Source organism: Salvelinus alpinus, chromosome 1, assembly GCF_045679555.1.
Source record: "Salvelinus alpinus chromosome 1, SLU_Salpinus.1, whole genome shotgun sequence".
NCBI lineage: Eukaryota > Metazoa > Chordata > Actinopteri > Salmoniformes > Salmonidae > Salvelinus > Salvelinus alpinus.
This window is the reverse complement of record NC_092086.1, coordinates 22,231,710-22,250,715: the sequence shown is the minus strand read 5'-3', so window position 1 is coordinate 22,250,715 and position 19,006 is coordinate 22,231,710. Positions and strand designations below refer to the sequence as shown.

General features: G+C 50.2%; 1 protein-coding gene across 4 annotated transcripts in view; it reads left to right on the top strand.

Moving 5' to 3' along the window:
• cyth1a (cytohesin 1a) overlaps nt 1-19,006 on the top strand; it is a 116,689-nt gene that overhangs the window by 71,969 nt on the left and 25,714 nt on the right. For all 4 annotated transcript variants that reach the window (XM_071394127.1, XM_071394113.1, XM_071394121.1 and 1 more), the window contains exons 2-5: nt 4,536-4,618; nt 12,250-12,314; nt 17,880-17,946; nt 18,702-18,820. In XM_071394127.1, the coding sequence (XP_071250228.1) occupies nt 4,536-4,618; nt 12,250-12,314; nt 17,880-17,946; nt 18,702-18,820 (334 nt within the window). The remainder of the gene's footprint in view (nt 1-4,535; nt 4,619-12,249; nt 12,315-17,879; nt 17,947-18,701; nt 18,821-19,006) is intronic.

The window sequence follows — 19,006 nt, the reverse complement described above, 5'->3', positions numbered from 1 at the left end:
TGATGCAGGCTGAGTGGAGATCTAACATGACATGAGGGAGACATTGGCTGCGCTGACAGACTTGATCCGTGAGACACATTTGACAGTAGTACCTAAAGTTACAAAAATGATTATACTGAACCATTTTTCATGTTCTAGTATGGAAAAGTAGTGAAGTGTGGGTTTACCATGCAACACTAGAAGGGACAAAACAACAAGACAACAATTGGACCTGGGTTCTCCTACTCAATATGGCTGACATGATACAGGAAACCCTTTTCTAGGGAGCTTTGTTTCAGGAGGACAGTAAAACTGTTTCTTCACACTGGTTTCCAGACACACACACACACACACACACACACACACACACACACACACACACACACACACACACACACGCACACACACACACACACACACACACGCAGACACACACACACGCAGACACACACGCACACTCGCACACGCACACACACACACACGCAGACACACGCAGACACACACACACACACACACACGCAAACACACACACACACACACACGCAGACACACACACACACAGACACACGCAGACACACACACACACACACACACACACACACACACACACACACACACACACACACACACACACACACACACACACACACACACACACACATGCAGACACACAGCCCTGCTGCTTCCCCTACTGTGGCAGCAGGGGGAATCTTTAATGTTCGTTATATACCAGTGGCCTGATCAGTGACAGTCAAACAACAGCAATCACAGGCCATATTCCCCCAGTATCCCGACACAGTTCCTCTCAGCAATTAGTTCAAGTGGAAGGGTTTTCCCAACCCCCCCTCTCTCTTAGGGTGTTTCCCAGATGGCAGAGTATTTCATTTATAGTGCACCACTTTTCAGTAGGGCACAGGTCTTTATAGTGCACTATAAAGGCTATAGGGTGCCATTGGGGACACCTGCTTATATTCTGAGAAGGGAAGTGAGTGTGACATGGCACTGATGTCACAACAGGAACGGACTACTCCCTCATGTGGTTTTCTGATGTGAAGCAGAGTGTTTGACCTGCAGCTAGGGCTGTGTTTCTGCTACGGCCCTGAATAGCCTGCCATGGAAATGTCTGGGGAAGAGGATAGCTATAGTGTTATAGGAGGAAGGCCATAGTTAAGGGATGCCTTGGTCTCTCTCTGTCTCTCTCTCTCTCTCTCTCTCTCTCTCTCTCTCTCTCTCTCTCTCTCGCTCTCGCTCTCGCTCTCTGTCTCTATATCTCTCTCTATATCTCTCTCTATATCTCTCTCTCTCTTTAATTCGTTCTCTCTCTGGGTCTTGTGGTGTTCTTCTAACTGTCCCTACCAGTCAAGACAGGAATGCAGTGGGTGGTTGTGTATGTTGTTTCCCCAGATGCATCCACCCAGTATGACCTCTCTGTCAGGATGAGGAGTTCATTTCCTGTTGTGTCTGTTAAGCACACAGCACTGCTGTGGCTTTACTCAGCGTGACATTCACTTGGACAATCCATGGAAGATGAGGCCCATGAAATGTAACACGCCATGAAGTAAAATCTACCCTATTGGATTAGGATTCCTACCCGGCCTATCAGCAGCAGCAGTGTGTGTGTGTGTGCGGTGTGTGTGTGTGGTGTGTGTCCGCGTGTGTACAGTATGTAAGGCCAGGTATCAAATACATACTTCGTCTCAAGGAGATTCTGACTGCCTGCATAAAGAAATAAAAGGCCATTCTAGTATTTATTTAGCTGTGTGTCTAACAGACATGGTCAATGTCTTAGCCTTGGCAGGTGACAGACAGACAGACAGAGAGAGAGACAGAGCGAGAAAGCAGGTGGTTGTCATGGATACTTTGAGAGTCTAAATCCCTCCCTGGTCCTGGGCTTGTTAGTCTTCTAGTGAGCCCCACCGGGGTCAACCACAGCCCGTGATCTTTGACCTATGAACCTCCAGCTTATGATCTCCTGGGTGTTGATGCAGGAGAGGGGTCACCAGCGGGTGCTGTTCACACCCCCATAGAGAGAGGCCGCGGGTACAGGGAGCACCTTATCGTCTGTGTTTCAACAGGAAGTAGATCCATTGGGTTTGAGAGACTCAGACATGGATGATGGATTGTTGAGGAAAGTGTGTTGTTGTCTCAACATGTATGAAATGATTTGAGCTGGGCTGAGTCAGTGTCTGGGTTTCAGATGGGTTCCTCTGTTACAGGGTCCTGTTGTTGTGTTGTGAATGGTGTCACCTTTGGTTAGTGCTGTATAGGCATGACTCTCTCCTTGACTTTCAATGGCCCTGACACACACACACACACACACACACACACACACACACACACACACACACACACACACACACACACACACACACACACACACACACACACACACACACACACACACACACACACACACACACACACACATAGAGCAGCCCAATCATTCAGGACAGCTTGCTCCTCCCTCAGTCCTTGGCCCGGGGGAAGCTAATAATAACCGTACAGGCAGTGACAGTGCTTTGAGATATGCCACGCTACTGCTGACCTGGCACTGCTGGCCTGGCACTGCTGGCCTGGCACTGCTGGCCTGGCACTGCTGGCCTGGCACTGCTGGCCTGACACTGCTGGCCTGACACTGCTGGCCTGGCACTGCTGGCCTGGCACTGCTGGCCTGGCACTGCTGCTCTGACACTGCTGGCCTGGCACTGCTGGCCTGGCACTGCTGGCCTGGCACTGCTGCTCTGACACTGCTGGCCTGGCACTGCTGCTCTGACACTGCTGGCCTGTTACTGCTGGCCTGGCACTGATGGCCTGGCACTGCTGACCTGGCACTGCTGGCCTGGCACTGCTGGCCTGGCACTGCTGGCCTGACACTGCTGACCTGGCACTGCTGGCCTGGCACTGCTGGCCTGGCACTGCTGCTCTGACACTGCTGGCCTGGCACTGCTGGCCTGGCACTGCTGGCCTGGCACTGCTGGCCTGGCACTGCTGGCCTGGCACTGCTGACCTGGCACTGCTGCTCTGACACTGCTGGCCTGACACTGCTGGCCTGGCACTGCTGGCCTGGCACTGCTGGCCTGGCACTGCTGCTCTGACACTGCTGGCCTGGCACTGCTGGCCTGGCACTGCTGGCCTGGCACTGCTGCTCTGACACTGCTGGCCTGGCACTGCTGCTCTGACACTGCTGGCCTGTTACTGCTGGCCTGGCACTGCTGGCCTGGCACTGCTGACCTGGCACTGCTGGCCTGGCACTGCTGGCCTGGCACTGCTGGCCTGACACTGCTGGCCTGGCACTGCTGGCCTGGCACTGCTGGCCTGACACTGCTGGCCTGGCACTGCTGGCCTGGCACTGCTGGCCTGGCACTGCTGGCCTGGCACTGCTGACCTGGCACTGCTGGCCTGGCACTGCTGACCTGGCACTGCTGGCCTGGCACTGCTGCTCTGACACTGCTGGCCTGGCACTGCTGCTCTGACACTGCTGGCCTGGCACTGCTGGCCTGGCACTGCTGGCCTGGCACTGCTGGCCTGGCACTGCTGACCTGGCACTGCTGGCCTGGCACTGCTGCTCTGACACTGTTGGCCTGGCACTGCTGGCCTGGCACTGCTGGCCTGGGCTTGTATTTGACTTGGACTGAGCTGGTACACACATACCAGAGGATATGATCCCCCAGAGTGCAGTATAGAGCATGTCTAGTGTGACCTGGAGGAGCCACAGACCATTACAGAACCTTTGACTTCATCCTGTTTGTTGCCCTTTGTGGTGTTGGTGGTGGATGTGATGTCACACGTGAGGCGGCGTGGTTTGTTCCCCCCTGTCTAAAATCATTTGGCTTCAATTGATTTCATTTTGGGCCCTCGGTGGTGTTGTAGGACGGCCTTTACAACCCACTTGTAAATGAATCTGGGGAAACACTGTCTTATTGCTTCACTGTGATGTGCTGTGGACTTGACTGTTCTTGGAGTGTTTGTGAACACAGTGGGACAGTAGGCTTCCTGCAGGCTGCTCTGTACTGCTGGGAAACCTCAAGTCTTTCTCTTGGAGTGTTTGTAAACACAGTGGGACAGTAGGCTTCCTGCAGGCTGCTCTGTACTGCTGGGAAACCTCAAGTCTTTCTCTTGGAGTGTTTGTAAACACGGTGGGACAGTAGGCTTCCTGCAGGCTGCTCTGTACTGCTGGGAAACCTCAAGTCTTTCTCTTGGAGTGTTCTCCCCCTGACTGGCTTCTAATGTAAGCTAAGGCCAGGATGTGCAGGAAACCATATCTTCTTCTTAGCTTTCAGTGTTTTTGTCGGTTATCGATTGTCTTACTTCCAAAACAGACCTCTCACCCTCCTCTAGTTATTTCCTTCTCTCTCTGTCTCTCTTTCTCCTCGTTCTTTCTCTCTAGGCTCCCAGACCCGACTCAGAGCCTTCATCTCTTTTTGATAGGTTAGTCTCATTACCCTGCCTAAGGGAACAGGTAGGCTATAGTGAGAACGATAGGGCCCAGGAAGGGGTGTTCTGTGAGTATTTTGGGATAACCCAAACCTAACCTCTCTCTCTCTCTGTCCCCACAGTGCCAGACGACCTTACCCCTGAGGAGCAGCATGAGCTGGAAAACATCCGCCGACGCAAGCAGGAGCTGATGGAAGACATTCAGGTACGGTGTGTGTGGAGAGGAGGAGAGAGGTGTGTGTGGAGAGGAGGAGAGAGGTGTGTGTGGAGAGGAGGAGAGAGGTGTGTGTGGAGAGGAGGAGAGAGGTGTGTGTGGAGAGGAGGAGAGAGGTGTGTGTGGAGAGGAGGAGAGAGGTGTGTGTGGGGAGGAGGAGGAGAGAGGTGTGTGTGGAGAGGAGGAGAGAGGTGTGTGGAGAGGAGGAGAGATGTGTGTGTGGAGAGGAGGAGAGAGGTGTGTGTGTGTAGAGGAGGAGAGATGTGTGTGTGGGGAGGAGGAGGAGAGAGGTGTGTGTGGAGAGGAGGAGAGAGGTGTGTGTGGAGAGGAGGAGAGGGTGTGTGTGGAGAGGAGGAGAGAGGTGTGTGTGTGAGAGGAGGAGAGAGGTGTGTGTGGAGAGGAGGAGAGAGGTGTGTGGAGAGGAGGAGAGAGGTGTGTGGAGAGGAGGAGAGAGGTGTGTGTGGAGAGGAGGAGAGAGGTGTGTGGAGAGGAGGAGAGAGGTGTGTGGAGAGGAGGAGAGAGGTGTGTGGAGAGGAGGAGAGAGGTGTGTGTGGGGAGGAGGAGAGAGGTGTGTGTGGAGAGGAGGAGAGAGGTGTGTGTGGAGAGGAGAGAGGTGTGTGTGGAGAGGAGGAGAGAGGTGTGTGTGTGTAGAGGAGGAGAGAGGTGTGTGTGGAGAGGAGGAGAGAGGTGTGTGTGGAGAGGAGAGAGGTGTGTGTGGAGAGGAGGAGAGAGGTGTGTGTGTGTAGAGGAGGAGAGATGTGTGTGTGGAGAGGAGGAGAGAGGTGTGTGGGGAGGAGGAGAGAGGTGTGTGGAGAGGAGGAGAGAGGTGTGTGTGGAGAGGAGGAGAGAGGTGTGTGTGGAGAGGAGGAGAGAGGTGTGTGGAGAGGAGGAGAGAGGTGTGTGGAGAGGAGGAGAGAGGTGTGTGTGGGGAGGAGGAGGAGAGAGGTGTGTGTGGAGAGGAGGAGAGAGGTGTGTGTGGAGAGGAGAGAGGTGTGTGTGGAGAGGAGGAGAGAGGTGTGTGTGTGTAGAGGAGGAGAGATGTGTGTGTGGAGAGGAGGAGAGAGGTGTGTGGGGAGGAGGAGAGAGGTGTGTGTGGAGAGGAGGAGAGAGGTGTGTGTGGAGAGGAGGAGAGAGGTGTGTGGAGAGGAGGAGAGAGGTGTGTGGAGAGGAGGAGAGAGGTGTGTGGAGAGGAGGAGAGAGGTGTGTGGAGAGGAGGAGAGAGGTGTGTGGAGAGGAGGAGAGAGGTGTGTGTGGAGAGGAGGAGAGAGGTGTGTGTGGAGAGGAGGAGAGAGGTGTGTGTGGAGAGGAGGAGAGAGGTGTGTGGAGAGGAGGAGAGAGGTGTGTGTGGAGAGGAGGAGAGAGGTGTGTGTGGAGAGGAGGAGAGAGGTGTGTGTGGAGAGGAGGAGAGAGGTGTGTGTGGAGAGGAGGAGAGAGGTGTGTGTGGAGAGGAGGAGAGAGGTGTGTGGAGAGGAGGAGAGAGGTGTGTGGAGAGGAGGAGAGAGGTGTGTGGAGAGGAGGAGAGAGGTGTGTGGAGAGGAGGAGAGAGGTGTGTGGAGAGGAGGAGAGAGGTGTGTGTGGAGAGGAGGAGAGAGGTGTGTGGAGAGGAGGAGAGAGGTGTGTGGAGAGGAGGAGAGAGGTGTGTGGAGAGGAGGAGAGAGGTGTGTGGAGAGGAGGAGAGAGGTGTGTGTGGAGAGGAGGAGAGAGGTGTGTGTGGAGAGGAGGAGAGAGGTGTGTGTGGAGAGGAGGAGAGAGGTGTGTGTGTGTGGGGAGGAGAGAGGTGTGTGTGTGGGGAGGAGAGAGGTGTGTGTGGAGAGGAGGAGAGAGGTGTGTGGAGAGGAGGAGAGAGGTGTGAGGAGAGAGGAGGAGAGAGGTGTGTGGAGAGGAGGAGAGAGGTGTGTGTGGAGAGGAGGAGAGAGGTGTGTGTGGAGAGGAGGAGAGAGATGTGTGTGGAGAGGAGGAGAGAGGTGTGTGTGGGGAGGAGTAGAGAGGTGTGTGTGGAGAGGAGGAGAGAGGTGTGTGGAGAGGAGAGAGGTGTGAGGAGAGAGGTGTGTGTGGGGAGGAGTAGAGAGGTGTGTGTGGAGAGGAGGAGAGAGGTGTGTGTGGGGAGGAGGAGAGAGGTGTGTGTGGAGAGGAGGAGAGAGGTGTGTGTGGAGAGGAGGAGAGAGGTGTGTGTGTGTAGAGGAGGAGAGGTGTGTGTGTGTAGAGGAGGAGAGAGGTGTGTGTGGGGAGGAGGAGGAGAGAGGTGTGTGTGGAGAGGAGGAGAGAGGTGTGTGGAGAGGAGGAGAGATGTGTGTGTGGAGAGGAGGAGAGAGGTGTGTGTGTGTAGAGGAGGAGAGATGTGTGTGTGGGGAGGAGGAGGAGAGAGGTGTGTGTGGAGAGGAGGAGAGAGGTGTGTGTGGAGAGGAGGAGAGAGGTGTGTGTGGAGAGGAGGAGAGAGGTGTGTGTGTGTAGAGGAGGAGAGATGTGTGTGTGGAGAGGAGGAGAGAGGTGTGTGGGGAGGAGGAGAGAGGTGTGTGGAGAGGAGGAGAGAGGTGTGTGTGGAGAGGAGGAGAGAGGTGTGTGTGGAGAGGAGGAGAGAGGTGTGTGGAGAGGAGGAGAGAGGTGTGTGGAGAGGAGGAGAGAGGTGTGTGGAGAGGAGGAGAGAGGTGTGTGTGGGGAGGAGGAGGAGAGAGGTGTGTGTGGAGAGGAGGAGAGAGGTGTGTGTGGAGAGGAGGAGAGAGGTGTGTGTGGAGAGGAGGAGAGAGGTGTGTGTGTGTAGAGGAGGAGAGATGTGTGTGTGGAGAGGAGGAGAGAGGTGTGTGGGGAGGAGGAGAGAGGTGTGTGTGGAGAGGAGGAGAGAGGTGTGTGTGGAGAGGAGGAGAGAGGTGTGTGGAGAGGAGGAGAGAGGTGTGTGGAGAGGAGGAGAGAGGTGTGTGGAGAGGAGGAGAGAGGTGTGTGGAGAGGAGGAGAGAGGTGTGTGTGGAGAGGAGGAGAGAGGTGTGTGTGGAGAGGAGGAGAGAGGTGTGTGGAGAGGAGGAGAGAGGTGTGTGTGGAGAGGAGGAGAGAGGTGTGTGTGGAGAGGAGGAGAGAGGTGTGTGTGGAGAGGAGGAGAGAGGTGTGTGTGGAGAGGAGGAGAGAGGTGTGTGTGGAGAGGAGGAGAGAGGTGTGTGGAGAGGAGGAGAGAGGTGTGTGGAGAGGAGGAGAGAGGTGTGTGGAGAGGAGGAGAGAGGTGTGTGGAGAGGAGGAGAGAGGTGTGTGGAGAGGAGGAGAGAGGTGTGTGTGGAGAGGAGGAGAGAGGTGTGTGGAGAGGAGGAGAGAGGTGTGTGGAGAGGAGGAGAGAGGTGTGTGGAGAGGAGGAGAGAGGTGTGTGGAGAGGAGGAGAGAGGTGTGTGTGGAGAGGAGGAGAGAGGTGTGTGTGGAGAGGAGGAGAGAGGTGTGTGTGGAGAGGAGGAGAGAGGTGTGTGTGGAGAGGAGGAGAGAGGTGTGTGTGTGTGGGGAGGAGAGAGGTGTGTGTGTGGAGAGGAGGAGAGAGGTGTGTGTGGAGAGGAGGAGAGAGGTGTGTGGAGAGGAGGAGAGAGGTGTGAGGAGAGAGGAGGAGAGAGGTGTGTGGGGAGGAGGAGAGAGGTGTGTGTGGAGAGGAGGAGAGAGGTGTGTGTGGAGAGGAGGAGAGAGATGTGTGTGGAGAGGAGGAGAGAGGTGTGTGTGGGGAGGAGTAGAGAGGTGTGTGTGGAGAGGAGGAGAGAGGTGTGTGGAGAGGAGAGAGGTGTGAGGAGAGAGGTGTGTGTGGGGAGGAGTAGAGAGGTGTGTGTGGAGAGGAGGAGAGAGGTGTGTGTGGAGAGGAGGAGAGAGGTGTGTGGAGAGGAGGAGAGAGGTGTGTGTGTGGAGGGGAGGAGAGAGGTGTGGGGAGGAGGAGAGAGGTGTGTGGAGAGGAGGAGAGAGGTGTGTGGAGAGGAGGAGAGAGGTGTGGGGAGAGGAGGGGAGAGGTGTGTGGAGAGGAGGAGAGAGGTGTGTGTGGAGAGGAGGAGAGAGGTGTGTGTGGAGAGGAGGAGAGAGGTGTGTGTGGGGAGGAGGAGAGAGGTGTGTGTGGGGAGGAGAGAGTTGTGTTAAGATGTATTGAGGGTTACATCAGTATCAAAGCATCTTCCAGTATCATAATGTGTTCCAGACACACACTGATCCTTAGTTGTCTAAAGTACAGTAGAAGTCTGTTGGTAGGATTTGTCTCTCCCTTCCAAACCTGTTAATTCATCACCCCCAGTGCTCCATCCCTGTCATGTGAAACATACCACATTCTCCAGTCAGAGAGGCATGTTTCTTCTACATCAGAATATTTCTATCTGAGCGTTCCACAACGTTGTGCCCTGCTGAACGCAGCCCTGCTTTGGAGGGGTGGAAGGGTGGAGGTCTTGGGGGTGTGGAGGTCTAGGGGTGTAGGGGGGAGGTCTAGGGGTGTAGGGTGGAGGTCTAGGGGTGTAGGGGGGAGGTCTAGGGGTGTAGGGGGGAGGTCTTGGGGGTATAGGGAGGATGCTTCTCAACCCTTTTTCTGTTGACCCAGCAGGCCCTCTGCAGGCTCTGTCTGTCCTCTCCTCTGCCTTTTGATGAAATATTGACTTGACTTGCCAGTTAGCTCTACCCCTGCCTTAATCCTCCAGATGCCCCTCACTGCAAAGACACTGAATATATCCTCCAGATAGTATGGCCCATGAAGAATGTGGCATTTCCCCCGACAAAGTGCAGGATCCCCTTTAGTAACCTGACTATCTTGAGATGGAGCCTAGCTAGTTGTATGTGTACTATTTAGTGGTTGACTGGGAGTGTGAGCAGTAGGGGGACTAACAGTAGATTAATAGGGCAAGAAAAGTCAGACCTGGGTCAAATAGGATTTGTTTTCTTTCAAATACTAGGAGTGTTTGATTGAGCAAGGCATTTGAAAGACAAATACTATTTGAACCCAGGTCTTGGAAGAACGTTAAGAGCTGTAAAATGACTAGATCATTTCATTTGGTGTCACTCCTCACACACCCAGCCAGAATGGGGTTAGTTAAGTTCCCATGAGACCAGCAGAGTCCTTCATCCACCCTTCATCTACTGTGTCAGTCAATGAAGCTCATATCAAGGCAGGGAGGTTAATTAATACATGTATTTCTTGCACTAAAATGTAACGTTGCCTCCATGGTATCTCATCTTTCATTTACCTTTATTTATCCAGGCTAGTCTTACCAAGAGTGCAAAGCACTGGTGACCTCTGTGGTGTGTCTGGTGACCCCGGTCATTCTCAGTAACATGGTCCTTGTGACACTCTAGCATCCCCTGGCCTGGCTGGCTGTGATGACAACACAGGAGGACGAGAGATATCACACCCTCTCTTTATTAGCTGTGTGTGTCCCCATGCCATCATGATGTAGTTTCCCCCTCCAGTCTCCACTAGAGGTCGACCGATTATGATTTTTCAACGCCGATACCGATTATTGGAGGATCAAAAAAGCCGATACTGATTAATCGGACGAATTAAAAAATAAATTAAAAAATGTATTTGTAATAGTGACAATTACAACAATACTGAATGAACACTTATTTTAACTTAATATAATACATCAATAAAATCAATTTAGCCTCAAATAAATAATGAAACATGTTCAATTTGGTTTAAATAATGCAAAAACACAGTGTTGGAGAAGAAAGTAAAAGTGCAATATGTGCCATGTGTGAAAAAATATAATATATACTTCTGTTTATTGATTTTAAGAAAGGCATTGATGTTTATGGTTAGGTACAGTCGTGCAACGATTGTGCTTTTTTCGCAAATGCGCTTTTGTTAAATCATCCCCCGTTTGGCGAAGTTGGCTGTCTTTGTTAGGAAGAAATAGTCTTCACACAGTTCGCAACGAGCCAGGCGGCCCAAACTGCTGCATATAACCTGACTCTGTTGCAAGAGAAGTGACACCATTTCCCTAGTTAAAAGAAATTCATGTTAGCAGGCAATATTAACTAAATATGCAGGTTTAAACATATATACTTGTGTATTGATTTTAAGAAAGACATTGATGTTTATGGTTAGGTACACGTTGGAGCAACGACAGTCCTTTTTTGCGAATGCGCACCGCATCGATAATATGCAACGCAGGACACGCTATATAAACTAGTAATATCATCAACCATGTGTAGTTAACTAGTGATTATGATTGATTGATTGATTGTTTTTTATAAGATAAGTTTTAATGCTAGCTAGCAAATTACCTTGGCTTCTTACTGCATTCGCGTAACAGTTCCTAGGCCATCATTGAAAGTAAGAATGTGTTCTTAACTGACTTGCCTAGTTAAATAAAGGTGTAAAAAAAAATATCGGCCAAATCGGTGTCCAAAAATACCGATTTCCGATTGTTATGAAAACTTGAAATCGGCCCTAATTAATCAGCCATTCCGATTAATCGGTCGACCTCTAGTCTCCACCCTGTTTCACCCTCGTATGGGGCCCTGACTGGTGACTGCCAGTCTGGCCCTACACCATCCCACCCTCCCTCTCCGGAAGAGCTGTCAGAAAAGGCAGAATTGGCAATATCTCCATTAATCTCCCAAACATAACCCCAAAATAATCAGATGTCCTGCTCCCTACTCCATGTGTATGGAGGGCATTCACCAATGTTCCTCCCTTTTAATGTGGTTTGTAAAGAAGAAAGTGTTTTGGAGAAAGAGAGACCTGCTGCTGGGCACGTACACATCCGGTTGAGATTAGATTAGAGTGGTTAGTGTCAGTATTGGTTAGGGTTATGGGGAGACTGCATGGTGGCAGCAGTGGGCACAGACTGGGCACTGATGGGTCTGGAGGAGAAATAGAATGTTCTGGAACCTCACAATCTGTCCTGGGACAGCAGACTGAGTGTAATGCTCTGTGTGTTTGGTCCTAACCCCCTCCTCTCTCTAATTTCCAGCATCTGAAGAATGAGACAGCAGACTGAGTGTAATGCTCTGTGTGTTTGGTCCTAACCCCCTCCTCTCTCTAATTTCCAGCGTCTGAAGAATGAGACAGCAGACTGAGTGTAATGCTCTGTGTGTTTGGTCCTAACCCCCTCCTCTCTCTAATTTCCAGTGTCTGAAGAATGAGACAGCAGACTGAGTGTAATGCTCTGTGTGTTTGGTCCTAACCCCCCCCTCCTCTCTCTAATTTCCAGCGTCTGAAGAATGAGACAGCAGACTGAGTGTAATGCTCTGTGTGTTTGGTCCTAACCCCCTCCTCTCTCTAATTTCCAGCGTCTGAAGAATGAGACAGCAGACTGAGTGTAATGCTCTGTGTGTTTGGTCCTAACCCCCTCCTCTCTCTAATTTCCAGTGTCTGAAGAATGAGACAGCAGACTGAGTGTAATGCTCTGTGTGTTTGGTCCTAACCCCCTCCTCTCTCTAATTTCCAGTGTCTGAAGAATGAGACAGCAGACTGAGTGTAATGCTCTGTGTGTTTGGTCCTAACCCCCTCCTCTCTCTAATTTCCAGCGTCTGAAGAATGAGACAGCAGACTGAGCGTAATGCTCTGTGTGTTTGGTCCTAACCCCCTCCTCTCTCTAATTTCCAGCGTCTGAAGAATGAGACAGCAGACTGAGTGTAATGCTCTGTGTGTTTGGTCCTAACCCCCTCCTCTCTCTAATTTCCAGCGTCTGAAGAATGAGATAGCAGAAGTGACCAGTGAGATTGAGAACCTGGGTTCCACAGAGGAGAGGTGAGTGTGTAACAGTATGGAATCAGGTTTCCTTAGGGTTCCTTAAGGTTCTTCAGGGTTCCTTATGGTTTTTCAGGATTCCTTGGGTTTTTTAGGGTTCTTCAGGGTTCCTTAGTTTTTTTTAAGGTTCTTCGGGGTTCCTTACCATCTCCTATCTCTGACAGTCCAAATTGCTTTGTTGTTTGTATTCCATTAACTTAGCAAATGACTGTTGTTAAATATTTATACCTTAATGTCCAGATAGTACCAACCCTCTTCCCCTCCCCAAAACACCACGCACACACATGCACACACACACAATCACACCGCCACATACATACACACACTGACTAGTGCTTTTAAATGTTTGATCAGTCACGCCCACTGTGATGGGGGGGGCTATTCAATAATGCAGAGGTGTTTGGGTAGAACAGACAATGGAGGGTCCCTAGGGAGGGAAGAAGGGGTACTTTGGAGTGTGGGCCGTGGGGTACTCAAGTTGAGGGGGATCCCATTCCACCAGCCACTTCTTTTTCAGACATGCACTTTTGTTTGCTCTGACCATTTACTGAGTTGTATAAAGAGCTGGAAATCAGAATCATCTGAGTCTTTATCTATCCATGTGTCAAAGACAATCAGCTGGGCAAACTGGTGTTTTTCTTTCTGTCAATAACCAACTCCTGTAGCTTTGGAAATGGGCCGTTGTTCAATAGTGGTCTGTTATAACTGACGCTGGGGAGAACTCTAGTTCCCAATGATAATAGTGGTCTGTTATAACTGACGCTGGGGAGAACTCTAGTTCCCAATGATAATAGTGGTCTGTTATAACTGACGCTGGGGAGAACTCTAGTTCCCAATGACAATAGTGGTCTGTTATAACTGACGCTGGGGAGAACTCTAGTTCCCAATGACAATAGTGGTCTGTTATAACTGACGCTGGGGAGAACTGTAGTTCCCAATGATAATAGTGGTCTGTTATAACTGACGCTGGGGAGAACTCTAGTTCCCAATGATAATAGTGGTCTGTTATAACTGACGCTGGGGAGAACTCTAGTTCCCAATGACAATAGTGGTCTGTTATAACTGACGCTGGGGAGAACTCTAGTTCCCAATGACAATAGTGGTCTGTTATAACTGACGCTGGGGAGAACTCTAGTTCCCAATGACAATAGTGGTCTGTTATAACTGACGCTGGGGAGAACTCTAGTTCCCAATGACAATAGTGGTCTGTTATAACTGACGCTGGGGAGAACTCTAGTTCCCAATGACAATAGTGGTCTGTTATAACTGACGCTGGGGAGAACTCTAGTTCCCAATGACAATAGTGGTCTGTTATAACTGACGCTGGGGAGAACTCTAGTTCCCAATGACAATAGTGGTCTGTTATAACTGACGCTGGGGAGAACTCTAGTTCCCAATGACAATAGTGGTCTGTTATAACTGACGCTGGGGAGAACTCTAGTTCCCAATGACAATAGTGGTCTGTTATAACTGACGCTGGGGAGAACTCTAGTTCCCAATGATAATAGTGGTCTGTTATAACTGACGCTGGGGAGAACTCTAGTTCCCAATGACAATAGTGGTCTGTTATAACTGACGCTGGGGAGAACTCTAGTTCCCAATGACAATAGTGGTCTGTTATAACTGACGCTGGGGAGAACTCTAGTTCCCAATGACAATAGTGGTCTGTTATAACTGACGCTGGGGAGAACTCTAGTTCCCAATGACAATAGTGGTCTGTTATAACTGACGCTGGGGAGAACTCTAGTTCCCAATGACAATAGTGGTCTGTTATAACTGACGCTGGGGAGAACTCTAGTTCCCAATGACAATAGTGGTCTGTTATAACTGACGCTGGGGAGAACTGTAGTTCCCAATGACAATAGTGGTCTGTTATAACTGACGCTGGGGAGAACTCTAGTTCCCAATGATAATAGTGGTCTGTTATAACTGACGCTGGGGAGAACTCTAGTTCCCAATGATAATAGTGGTCTGTTATAACTGACGCTGGGGAGAACTCTAGTTCCCAATGACAATAGTGGTCTGTTATAACTGACGCTGGGGAGAACTCTAGTTCCCAATGACAATAGTGGTCTGTTATAACTGACGCTGGGGAGAACTCTAGTTCCCAATGACAATAGTGGTCTGTTATAACTGACGCTGGGGAGAACTGTAGTTCCCAATGACAATAGTGGTCTGTTATAACTGACGCTGGGGAGAACTGTAGTTCCCAATGACAATAGTGGTCTGTTATAACTGACGCTGGGGAGAACTCTAGTTCCCAATGATAATAGTGGTCTGTTATAACTGACGCTGGGGAGAACTCTAGTTCCCAATGATAATAGTGGTCTGTTATAACTGACGCTGGGGAGAACTCTAGTTCCCAATGACAATAGTGGTCTGTTATAACTGACGCTGGGGAGAACTCTAGTTCCCAATGATAATAGTGGTCTGTTATAACTGACGCTGGGGAGAACTGTAGTTCCCAATGACAATAGTGGTCTGTTATAACTGACGCTGGGGAGAACTCTAGTTCCCAATGATAATAGTGGTCTGTTATAACTGACGCTGGGGAGAACTCTAGTTCCCAATGATAATAGTGGTCTGTTATAACTGACGCTGGGGAGAACTCTAGTTCCCAATGACAATAGTGGTCTGTTATAACTGACGCTGGGGAGAACTGTAGTTCCCAATGACAATAGTGGTCTGTTATAACTGACGCTGGGGAGAACTGTAGTTCCCAATGACAATAGCCAAAGGAATGCTGGGGGAAATAATGAATCAAAGAGGAAGTCTGGTGACCTTTGGCTAGCCGGGGCAAGGTGACGTAAGCATGGTGACAGTGAAGACGGAGGAGACTTTGACCTCTCGACACTCCAGGTCTGAGAAACATGCTTATTGTTGAGTCACCATTTCATCTTGAATGTTGTCATCAGTGGCCCATTGGAGCAGTTTTAACTGCCAAGCTGATGAGAAAATGTTCAATTCATGAAAGTATTATTTTAATAAGTGAATGAATACATTATATTGACCCAACGTGAGATGAGTAAATAGATCATGGAGATCAATGAGTGTGATTTGAAATGAAAAGACAAATTCCAATCTACTTTTTCACTCTTTAGACGAAGTTTATATTTACATGGCATCACACAAACACTTATTCTTGGGGCTGGTTTCCCAGACCCTGATTAAGCCTAGTGCTGGACTGAAAAGCATGCTCAATGGAATATCTCCACTGGAAGTGTTTTGTAGTGCAGGACTAGCCTTCATTGGTATCCAGGAAACCAGCCCTGGCAGCATCACAGATGGGGAATACAATAATTATGTATCTCTAATTCATTTCATATTAATCAAATGGCTACCCGGACTATTTGCATTGACCCCCTTTTTTACACTCCTGCTACTCTCTGTTTATTATCTATGCATAGTCACTTTACCCCTACCTACATGTACATATGACCTGAATTACCTGGACTAACCTGTACCCCCTCACATTGACTCAGTACCTGTACCCCCTCACATTGACTCAGTACCGGTACCCCCTCACATTGACCCAGTACCTGTACCCCCTCACATTGACCCAGTACCTGTACCCCCTCACATTGACTCAGTACCTGTACCCCCTCACATTGACTCAGTACCTGTACCCCCTTACATTGACTCAGTACCGGTACCCCCTCACATTGACTCAGTACCGGTACCCCCTCACATTGACTCAGTACCTGTACCCCCTTACATTGACTCAGTACCAGTACTCCCTCACATTGACTCAGTACCTGTACCCCCTCACATTGACGCAGTACCGGTACCCCCTCACATTGACTCAGTACTTGTACCCCCTCACATTGACCCAGTACCTGTACCCCCTCACATTGACTCAGTACCAGTACCCCCTCACATTGACTCAGTACCTGTACCCCCTCACATTGACCCAGTACCTGTACCCCCTCACATTGACTCAGTACCTGTACCCCCTCACATTGACTCAGTACCTGTACCCCCTCACATTGACTCAGTACCTGTACCCCCTCACATTGACTCAGTACCAGTACCCCCTCACATTGACTCAGTACCAGTACCCCCTCACATTGACTCAGTACCTGTACCCCCTCACATTGACTCAGTACCTGTACCCCCTCACATTGACTCAGTACCTGTACCCCCTCACATTGACCCAGTACCTGTACCCCCTCACATTGACCCAGTACCTGTACCCCCTCACATTGACTCAGTACCGGTACCCCCTCACATTGACTCAGTACCGGTACCCCCTCACATTGACTCAGTACCGGTACCCCCTCACATTGACTCAGTCCCTGTACCCCCTCACATTGACCCAGTACCAGTACCCCCTCACATTGACTCAGTACCAGTACCCCCTCACATTGACTCAGTACCGGTACCCCCTCACATTGACTCAGTACCGGTACCCCCTCACATTGACTCAGTACCGGTACCCCCTCACATTGACTCAGTCCCTGTACCCCCTCACATTGACCCAGTACCAGTACCCCCTCACATTGACTCAGTACCAGTACCCCCTCACATTGACTCAGTACCTGTACCCCCTTACATTGACTCAGTACCGGTACCCCCTCACATTGACTCAGTACCGGTACCCCCTCACATTGACTCAGTACCTGTACCCCCTTACATTGACTCAGTACCAGTACTCCCTCACATTGACTCAGTACCTGTACCCCCTCACATTGACTCAGTACCGGTACCCCCTCACATTGACTCAGTACTTGTACCCCCTCACATTGACTCAGTACTTGTACCCCCTCACATTGACCCAGTACCTGTACCCCCTCACATTGACTCAGTACCAGTACCCCCTCACATTGACTCAGTACCTGTACCCCCTCACATTGACCCAGTACCTGTACCCCCTCACATTGACTCAGTACCTGTACCCCCTCACATTGACTCAGTACCTGTACCCCCTCACATTGACTCAGTACCTGTACCCCCTCACATTGACTCAGTACCTGTACCCCCTCACATTGACTCAGTACTTGTACCCCCTCACATTGACTCAGTACCAGTACCCCCTCACATTGACTCAGTACCTGTACCCCCTCACATTGACTCAGTACCTGTACCCCCTCACATTGACTCAGTACCTGTACCCCCTCACATTGACCCAGTACCTGTACCCCCTCACATTGACTCAGTACCGGTACCCCCTCACATTGACTCAGTACCGGTACCCCCTCACATTGACTCAGTACCGGTACCCCCTCACATTGACTCAGTCCCTGTACCCCCTCACATTGACCCAGTACCAGTACCCCCTCACATTGACTCAGTACCAGTACCCCCTCACATTGACCCAGTACCTGTACCCCCTCACATTGACTCAGTCCCTGTACCCCCTCACATTGACTCAGTACCGGTACCCTCTGTATATAGCCTCCTTATTGTTATTTATTGTGTTACTTTTTTCTTTTACTTTAGTTTATTTAGCAAATATTTTCTTACTCTGCATTGTTGGTTAAGTTCTTGTAAGTATTTCACGATACTCCTGTTGTATTCCGTGCATGTGACAAATACAATTTGATTCTATTTGATTTAATGTTGCAGGAAAAACATGCAGAGGAATAAGCAAGTGGCCATGGGCCGAAAGAAATTCAACATGGACCCTAAAAAGGTGAGTATCAAATAGATACTATTTGATACAAAAAGATACAAAAAGCATCGTAGCACGAACATCTTCTTCATTCTATTGAAACTAAATGCACAAAGATGATCTTAGTGCTACGATGCTTTTGGGAATCTCAGCCCAGGGTTATTCACATCTTATCTAAATCAGTCCCTGGTTAGAGGGGAATCACCCACCGGGTGTCCCAGGTCTAAATCAGTCCCTGGTTAGAGGGGAATCACCCACCGGGTGTCCCAGGTCTAAATCAGTCCCTGGTTAGAGGGGAATCACCCACCGGGTGTCCCAGGTCTAAATCAGTCCCTGGTTAGAGGGGATCAAGGAAACAAAGCAGTGCAACTGACTTCCAGGTTCAGAGTTGAATTGGAGGGAAATAGACATTCTGAATGTGTCCTGTGGGTTTGATATACTTGTGCTGTTCCAGGTTGTGGGTTTTTTGCATTACCACTGAGTCAACTCTCAGATCTGACAATGTGTGGAGGAGTGTTTGACGTTTCAGGAACCACAATAACAATTGTAGTGACCTTAACCAAACGCCTAGCAACCTCATCAATCAGGAGGTTCCATCCTCTTGACATTATGGTATGGATCGTACCCGTGTTTGAGACCCGGTCGGGGTTACCCCCGATTTAGCTAAAATATGATTTAAATCTTTTGATATGCGCTGTACGGCTACAAACAATACGACCTGGAACGCCCCCGTTGTAACGAGGGTCTGACACGGGGTGTATGTTGTATTTTCTCAGGGGATTAAGTTCCTGATTGAGAACGACCTGCTTAAGCACACCAGCGATGACATCGCCCAGTTCCTGTACAAGGGGGAGGGGCTAAACAAGACCGCCATCGGAGACTACCTTGGGGAGAGGTCAGTGGGGGGCAAGATGCACGTCTCTTTATGTGGTTGTGTCGGGGTGTGTGTGTGTTTGTCATGTCTGTGTGTTTGTGTTTCTGTGTGTGTTATGTGGTTCAGAAGGACGTCACTTCTTTCCTGTCAAAGATGTCCCATTTCCAGATCACATACTTTCCTCTGTCAGGTCAGGCACATCCCCTT